General features: G+C 33.9%; 1 protein-coding gene across 1 annotated transcript; it reads right to left on the reverse strand.

Moving 5' to 3' along the window:
* Positions 1-8,318: 8,318 nt before the first annotated feature.
* Positions 8,319-9,705, reverse strand: LOC146913253 (F-box/FBD/LRR-repeat protein At4g26340-like). The gene is made up of 3 exons (XM_085720897.1): positions 9,661-9,705; positions 8,705-9,610; positions 8,319-8,606 (listed from the first exon to the last, which is right to left on the reverse strand). Exons 1-3 carry the CDS (start codon positions 9,703-9,705, stop codon positions 8,319-8,321), a joined length of 1,239 nt encoding a protein of 412 aa, XP_085577023.1.

Genomic DNA, 9,705 nt, shown 5'->3' on the forward strand with positions numbered 1-9,705 from the left:
CGTTTGAGTAACGACCAAGGAAGGTTTTGCGGTAGTCAATTAGGGTTTGTTTCTATTTATTTATACGATCGACAACGAAGTCTCCTGAATAAAATAAGATCGTGGAACTAGTATTAATTAAAAAAAGAAATCAAAGCCTACGTTTGATAGAATACTTTCTTTTTTTAAATAGATTTTTATAGGGTAAAATCTTTTTGTTAAATTTTTTAAATAAAGCTTTTAAATTAAAAATTTGTTTGGGCTCCAGTGGCAAGAAGCTCCTTCCAAGGACGTGCCCCGGGAATATCGGGTTCGATTCCCAGGGGGAACAATGTTTGTCCAGTGCGCATGCCGCTACGCACGAGCCGGATTAGTCGCTCAACTTTGGTGAGTCGGAAACTGGTGCGAAAGCCAATACCGGGTTCGATTCCCAGGGGGAACAACGTTTGACCAGTGCACATGCCACTACGCACGAGCCGGATTAGTCGCTCAACTTTGGTGAGTCGGAAACCGGTGCGAAAGCCAAAAAAAAATTGTTTGAATAACTTATCTTAAAATGTGAATCTAAATATTCCATTATTTTGTTATAATTTTTTTGGATAATAAATTTTTCAAAAACCTCTGATACAAAAAAAAACTATTTCAAAGGATATTTTTTATTTAAATAAAGAAGTGGTAATGACACGGGAGATGCCTGTTACGGCTCTGCTACGGTTTTGATCCTAGGCTTTGCTTCATCGTCTTCCTTCCTTCCTTTCTTCTTCCTCCCTTTCCTGTTGCGATTCCAAGCCTCACTGGAAGAGTCGAAACTTCTTTTTCTTTCTGTATCCATTCTTCTGTAGGGATCGCAGCTGCCATGGCATTCGATTGGCAGTATGAGCTCTCTGCGGTACAGGCTCCTTCAAAACCATCTCATGTCACGAATAATATTTCACCACTATACTCGCGTTCACTCTTTCACAAAAGATATCGTGCCAACATCCAATGCCGTAACCGAACCACTTCCCCAACCGGTCTTCAAGGGTGACTCTTTGTCCATCAAAATTATAGAGGAAGTATATGCCAAGGGTATTGCCGCATGTTTGACTGATTTGCACGGAAGGCTTGTTCTAAACATGGGTGATAAACCCTATAATGCCAAGGAAATCTCAGATAAGTTATCGAAACAGTGGGAAACTGCCGCACCATGGAAACTCATTTCCCTTGGGAAAGGATTTTTTGAGTTCTCCTTTGCCTCTGCTGCTGATATGCGACTGGTATGGGCTATGGGCAAGTTCAACTTGAAACTTGGGCTGCTGCAGGGCTATGGGCAAGTTCAACTTGAAACTGGGGCTGCTGCATTTGTCTCATTGGACAAAGGATTTCAACAAACACACTCAACGGCAAACACATGCACATGTGTGGGTCCGGATAAGGGAGTTGTCACAAGAGTATTGGTTGGAGCGCACACTCTTATGAAACAATAACTCATCCGGTGAATCGCTGATTCTATCCACCATCGTCATTGAGGTGATGGAAGGAAGCAATGGAAGGGTTTGGAAGAGCGATTAGGCAAACAAAAAGAAGGGTTTGCGATAGCGTGTGAATTATGGTAACTTCTATTTATAAGATTATAGATTACGGAATCAAATAATATTGGGGAACAAGTAAACATAAAAAATCACCTTTAAGAAAAAAAGTAAACATAAAATATTCGTCAAAAAAGTCATAGTAACAAAAATTTCAAATCTTATAAGATTTTTTTTGAAGAAATCAAAATGATATATTAACACGAAACAACGGACTATCTAGACGGCACAAGATGTACCATCTAAGACATCCGAAAAGTACAACAAGTGTTCAGCCAAAAGTCAAATAAACTAGCCAATACCCACACATAAGAATGGGTTTTGACACCAATAATGAAAACTATAATAAAAGTTTACATATTTAGCTTTAAACCACCAGAAGGAAAGAAGTTTCACATTCTCCAGGATCTGAATCGGAGAGTTTCTATATTTTGAAACAACCTGTCATTTCTTTCCTTCCATAATTAACACCCACGAACAAGCGAACCAAATCAGATGCATAAGTGAACATCGAGATTTGCCAAAGCCGGAAGAAGTACCAAACTGGTAGAAATGATCCACAATATTAGATGGATCAGCCGAGTAAACACCAAGCCAATTCCTAACCAACTACCATAACTGGCCAAAAAAAATTACAAGACAAAAATAAGTGAGTCTCTGATTCCTATTGCCCACGTCCAGAAACACACAGTTGAGCCTCAATAGTAATAATTCCTCTTCGGAATAGGTTTGTCTTAGAGGGCAACCTATTTCGAAAAAGACGCCAAGCAAACACGGAAACCTTCAATGGAACGTCCGTCCTCCAAAGTAAAGCTGTTGGGACATGCATATTGGTGGGCGACCCTGATGTGAGCACTCGATAAGCACCACAGACAGTATATCCCACGACCGAATCAGATGTCCATCTCCAAGAATCCTCAATATAAACCTGCAACACAACATTTAGCAAAATAATCCTACACTCCTCTACCAAGGCCTCCTCCCACGCCCACAACCTCCTACGCCACTTTCAAGCCTTTCCTCCCTCATCCCATCCCCAAGCATACATTTGTACAATAGTCACCATTTTGTTTTCTAATAAGTCAAACAAACGACAAAACCTAACACAAAGAGGGACCTCACCTACCCACCTATCCAACCAAAAGAGAGAGCTAACACCGTTTTCGACAATGAGACATAAATTGTCAGGAAACCAACTACCCGACATCGCACCATCACCATCTCGGATGCTAGCTATCCTACTTCACCACACCGACCCCTCCCAACCACAAGCCTTCAACAGACCCCCTACTAAGCCGTATCTGTCGACTAGAATTCTAAACCAAAGGCTCTCTCTATCCTCCAACAGTCTCCAACACCACTTCCCTAACAGAGATAAATTAAATTCCCTAATTCTCCTTACCCCAAAACCGCCAACCTCCTTAGTCAAACAAATGGACCCCCAATCAATCCAAGTAATTTTCCTGTTATCCTCACCTCCACCCCAAAAAAGTGAATTAAAAGAGATTCAATAGAGGTAATGATACTTGAGGGAGCTTTGAAGAAGGAAAGAGCATTAACAGGAGCGAAGTCAGGACAGACTTTAGGAGAACAAGACGACCACCAAAAGAAAGATGTCTGTTTCTTCAAATCTTATAAGATACGACTAAAGCTCTGAGTTTTATATATATATATATATATATATATATATATATATATATGGGTTTTGCTAGAAGCCACCCATGAAGGTGTCTTTTAGCAACTCACACCTCAAGGTGTGATTTCCACTTTTTAGTTATAACTTTGCTAAAATACATCTTCATAAAAATTAGTTGGTGTCTTTTAACAAATGCTCATAGAATAACTTGCTAAAAGACACTTTCTAGCAAAACCCTATATATATAAGGGGCTTTTAACTTGCACCCACCTAATAACACTAAGGTGCAAGTTAACAAGCTGCACCTACTAGTTATTTACCAAAACACCCATGTTTTTCTATTATAAACAAATATTAGACAAGGGATAGTTTTGTAAATTTAGTTTAAATAAAACACACTAACCGTTTTCCTCAAAACATGTTTTATCTAGCTCTTATGTTCCACTGTTCCAGTGTTCTTTTTTTTTTTTTTGTTGAAGGATGTTCCGTAAACCAGTTTGTTGAATGATGTTCCTCTTTTTTTAACTAATATATTCTTTATACATGACTATCCTCTTTTTTGTAATCGATATTAAAGTTTGACCTAATTATTAAATAAGAAAGGGTACTAAAGCATATGAAAACACAGAATTAGAACCATCTTAAAAAGTTCAACAGAAAAAATTACTTGTTTTTATAGTATAAGGTGAGACAAATCGAACATAAACGGATATTCCGCCAGAAAATTAGGAAAAACAGTTGTGTCTTTATGCTATTTACAAAAATGTCCTTTTAATTAAAATAAAGTTTAATAGAAATAAAAGGGTGTTTTAGTAAAGTACAAGTAGGTGCAGCTTGTTAACCTGCACCTTAGTGTTTTTAGGTGGGTGCAAGTTTTTTTTTTTGACAAAAGGTGGGTGCAAATTAACAGCCCCCATATATATATATATATATATATATATATATATATATATATATATATATATCCTCTAATTATCAAACTTAAAATGTCTAGCAAAATGACAATATTTCTCCATCTTAATATTTTTCCTTTTGTGAGAGAGAGTAACTTTTAAAAGATTGATGTGATTTTGCAACAAAAATTTCTTTTATATTGGTGCATCTAAACAAACTAAATTATTTTTTATAAAAATAATTTCATTAAATAAACACAAAGTAGATTATGATTTTTTTCAAAAATAAAAAAAATCTCTAAATATTGAATGTCAAAATTATTTTTATTTTAAATCATAACAAACGGTCCTACGAGGTTTTTAATAACTTTAAAAAATAATTTTTAAAAGCACTGTACTTGTTTGTTATAATTTTTTAAAAAACCAGGTTCAACAAAAAAAAAAATCTAAAAGCATCTTTTAATGATATGAGATTATAGAAACTTTTAAAAAAAATATAGAGAGGAAGAAAATAAGTATCAAAAGATGAAAATAATTTTGTAACAAAAAATCCATTTTATATAGTTGTATCCAAACAAGTATTTTTTTTTAAAAGAAGTGACTGTTATTACGATAAACAAACAAAAAATAGATTATGTTTTTTCAAAAATTCCCTAAAGAATCCTTTCATCTTATGGTATTAATATTATTAATTGAACGGTTGTTTTCAATCCATTATCTTTTTGTCATGTTATGATGAGAATCAGGGTTAGAAATCATAGATGAATTGATGATGATTAGGGTTGTTGTTTTTCTTGAGAGTTTAAAAGCGAGAGAACAAAACTAGGGTAATTAAATTAAGAATTTAACCATGTAAAAGATGATTGTAATTAGTTGGATTATGTGGAAATTAGTGTTTGGATGTTAGGGTAACCTTAGGGGAGATGTTTATGAACAATTTGTGAGTGTTTAGGGTCAAAATCGGAGTTGGGGAACCTCCTGTTGGAGATGCCCAAGATCCAATCAATTATGTAACCAATTTTAGACTTAATAAATATTCATTATCTTGTTTACTGTTTAGTGAAATAGTTAATTTGATAACGTCCTTGATTAAGACTATAGACTTGTTATCATGATAGAGATTATGATAATGAGAAACAAGTCTTTTATTATTTTAATCTAAATTGTTCTTGATTGTATGATTATTGTGAGTAGGACATCAATAATTCGGATAGATCAATATATATGTGATATTCTTTATTGGATAAAGATTAATAAGTCTCATTTATTAAATTACATATATAGATGATACATATAGTGATGTGATCATTGAACTGACTCGACTGAGAATTTCTAATGGTCGATATTACCTTACAATGTCAATAGAAAAATTCTCAAGAAAGAATATAATGATTTTCTTTGACCTGAGATTGCATGGTAATTAACATGTTATTTATTGTATTTTGATTCTGAACACCTAATACCTTGGGGTGCTAGTTGAAAGGATATTGGATACGATTAAATACTTGTATAATTAATGACTAATCAAGATGGGATCCGTCAACTCTTGGTAATGAGTTTGAACTCTATGATAAAATTAAAACCCTGGCCAGGGAAATTAAATGAAAGAAGAAATGAGTTTCTTAAGTCAAATATGTTAACTTATTAGAGTTTGACAATTGTACCATGCTCTAGAGTTAACAAGAGTTGTAACGACGGAAGAAAAATATTATATTATTCTAATTGGTTCTTGAAGGAAAAGTAATACTTCATACTACCTGGACGTCAAGGAGTGTTACTAGACGCCTACCTTGATTAATATATTAATTTGATTAATCTATTACCAGTTTAGTATTGAACCTACAGGGTCACACACAAACGAGTGTTCTAATTCTTGCTAAAGAATTACTTTATTATTTGATGATTAAATTGAAGAATTTAATTAATCAAAATATAAATTTTCTAAGTGGAATATTATTGTATTTTTTGCTAGTACAGAGAATACAAATAATATATATGAACAAGAGCATATTATTTATTGAAAAAGTAAATAAATAAGAAAAGTTTGGTGTACGTTGCATTGGCCATGTATATATGGAAATAAGGCAATTGGTCAATGATTGATCTTTTAGAAGAAAGAAAACGTACAACATTATATATATGCAATTATATATAATTATGTGGTATCATATTGGTCAATGGTCATCTTAGTAGAAAACTGGTTTTTCAAATAAATTAGCATTAACATGTGTTAATTGTTTTTATAAGAATTGACCATATGAAATTAAAAGGTCATTAAGATGAGTCAACACCTTCTATTTGATAGTAGTGTGTGTGACCTATAAATAGACCTTAAGTTATTTGATCAAGACACACAACACAACAAAATACAAAACAAAATATGCTCTAGTTTTCTTGTTCCACTACTCAAAGGTTGAGAGTAAGAATTGGTCTCGGTGTGGATACGCGTAGAGTCTTCATATCATTGAAGAATTTTTCATGCTTCAAGAATTGATACAAAGGTACACTTTTAGTATCTAAATTATAATTTTATAATTTAATCGCAAAATAGATCCAAACTATATTCCGTTGCATGTGTTATGAACACTATTTTTACTTCACCTCCCATGTCGAAATATCACAAAATATGAGATTTCTGCACATTATGTACACTGAGCACGACCATTCCCTCAGGGAGCATGACCCGTGCTCAAATTTCTGCCTATGTTTCATTTTTGTGTTGTTTTGGGGGTGCATGGTCATTTCCATGGAGAGCACGATTGTGCACCCTTCTTAGACCTAGAAAACCTTACTTTTATGCCTCAAATAAGTCACTAAAGTGTAAGACAGGGTTCCTAACCAATGTACCCAGGTGAATGGAGTGTGTTTAAGTGTCTTGAAAGAGATTCCTTAAAGCAATGGTGACCCTATAGAACATGAATAAGTTAAAGTGAAAGACGATGATAGGAAGGAATATGGAGTAGTTGTTTAGGATAGTTTATTATGACACAATAATTAACGTGAAAAACTTCAAAACCATAGAAAAAAAAAACAACGGTCGTTATTTGTGCTTTAGCCATGAGTACCTAAGTCCTTTGAGATTAGATCATTAGATGATTATGTTCTAGCTCATGACAATGTCATATGTAACTCTAGACTTTTATGAATGACATTCTAGTTTATTCAGTATAAATTGTTCGTAATGATTTTATGATTCTGACCTATTTATACTGTCCAGCTTAACGGACAATATATGGATGGAAAGTTGTTAGGTTGTGAATTTAAAATTAACGTAGTAAAAACCTTTGATGATTATAGGTTCACCTAGGAATTAGGTAATTATAATTGGAAAAGAGGGCTCTGGGTCAAGGGATCGACCTGAGCTATTTTGCTAATTGTCTTAAACTAAATAGCATTCTTAGGATTTAGAAGCAGGTTACTAATGACTGATAAACAGATTATTTGAAACACCTAATCCCTTCTCACATCATATTTTAAAACAAAGTTTAATTTAAGTTATTTACTATAATTGCAATCATAACCAATTTACCTAAGGCAACCCTCATTTACACATAATCCTAAGTGTCAATGAAATTGCTAAATAGAGATTAAACAGTCCCTATGGATACGAATTAAATTATTACTTCGATATAAGTTAGTTCAGTTGTTAATTTTGTATCAGGTACTTCAGATATATTAGATACCATACATATATTATAAGTTATATATATTTGCTTACCAATCAACATACAGAATCTAATACCAAATAACAGAATATCAGAAAGAGTAAACATCATAAGAACCAACCAAAAACAGAATTATGGCTTGAATATTATTGGCAGAATATCCCTACTGCCTAAGAGCCCAGCTCCTTCAGAAAATAATTCTCTCATCATACTCCTCAACCCTTATCAAATACATCACATTCATTCCCTTCCATTTCGTATATTCTTCTAACATCACACTCCATACAATTCAAAAGAAACAACCAAACCAAGATTGTTAAAAAAGATTGTTAACTAATTTCTTAGCAAGTCAAAGGTGTGAATGCAAAAGCAAGATTGTTAAAAAAGAAAAAACAAAACCACAACCAAACCAGAAACACAAACGGGAATCACATAAAAATCTGAAAGAACTAAAACAATAACAGAAGGAACAAATAAAACAATCCAGAAAGGATGCTAGCTTAATGAAAAATATCAATAATTATAGAGCCAGAATGGTAGATCACAATAGAATTTGTCAATAGAAACAATGAAATTTCTAGTATTCATCCTTAAATTCAAATGAAAGTTTACATCTTGGAGATTTCCTTGGACATGAGAACAATTCTTCTATAAACTGGCCTTTTTCCAAAAGCATTCCATTAGTAGCAACGCTTATTTTCATGTCCCGTAAAAGAGTCGCATTTTGCAAAATATATGTTGCAAATCGAAGATCATTTGCCGAGCCGTCAAAGTTAAAAATTATACACATTCTCAGGCGAGACGAAACACATTTAAGCACCGAAATTGGACATTTCCAGTCTTTGGATGAGCTGCTCTTTTTCCACTATCAAAGGAAAAAAAATAACATTTATCCCAACAATGAAATAACAATATATGGAGAGAAATAAAAGAACAAGGAAATAAACAATCTCATGAACAAACCTTTGTAATATAAAGATTTTTAAGCATGGGGCAATTGCGGAGCAGTTCGACTACACCATCCCAACAATGAAAGGAGGAACAAAGAAACAATAGATTAATATATGTAAGGTTTGAAAAAACTGGAATGGCTTTGAAAGAAGCCTCTTGATCTGTGAATCTTGTTATTATGCGTAGACTCTTGACATTATCAATACCATTAAATGGAGCATCTACTGAACCAATACACACTCTAACCAATTTAGGCAATGTCAAGGATTTAAACGCTTCATCTGGTACATTGTTTTCATCAAGATTCTTCTCACTACGTATATAGATAGGTTCAGCATGAAAATCTTCTAAGATAGGACAAGCAGAAAGAAAATTTATGTAATCATTCCGATTTTTAAAACAAACGTGTTCCAAATGTAGGATTTTGAGCGATGGAAGATCAACACACGAAGTATCACTTGCAATTTTTAACCATAGAAGTTTGAGAACAACGAGGGTTTGGGAGATAAAAATAATAGGTTTCAAGGTGTGGAAATTCAAAGAGACACACAAGTTCACAACACAACGCCGTTTTGCAGCATCTAACCATGCGTCGAAGGTTATGCGAGTATCCACATCCCGGTGTCTAAAATTACAGTTGAGGTAAAACGTTCTGATGGGTTTGTTTGTTGCAAGAGGAGAGAGCATGAGAGTATTGACAAAAAGACTGAAACGATGGAAGGCGTCATAGTCTTCGGTGGTTTCATCTTTAAAGATGAGAACCGGGAGTGAATAGGAAAGTGGGATCCACCGTTTCGAAAGAAGGGTCGTAGCGAAGGCATGTTTGATTGGGAGAAAAGAGAGTATGTGACACAACAACTCATCTGGTAGATCGCTGATTCTATCAACCAAATTGTTTCCACCATTGTAGAGTGCATGCTGTAAAACAAACAAACAAGAGTAAATGAGCATTTTGTACAAGAACAAACAGAATCAGTATTATGAAACAATGGAAGAGCAAAATAAATCTTCAT

The sequence above is a fragment of the Medicago sativa genome, chromosome 6 (genome assembly GCF_051527215.1).
Source record: "Medicago sativa cultivar Bolivia chromosome 6, Bolivia_mono, whole genome shotgun sequence".
NCBI lineage: Eukaryota > Viridiplantae > Streptophyta > Magnoliopsida > Fabales > Fabaceae > Medicago > Medicago sativa.

Bases quoted from the DNA above. Each gene is read 5' to 3' on its own strand.
- LOC146913253 (XM_085720897.1), bottom strand. From the start codon at position 9,705: ATGAAGATTTATTTTGCTCTTCCATTGTTTCATAATACTGATTCT. The intron at 9,611-9,660 runs GTTTGTTCTTGT...TTTGTTTTACAG, and splicing joins TGTTTCATAATACTGATTCT to CATGCACTCTACAATGGTGG. The intron at 8,607-8,704 runs GTTTGTTCATGA...TTCCTTTGATAG, and splicing joins AAAATCTTTATATTACAAAG to TGGAAAAAGAGCAGCTCATC.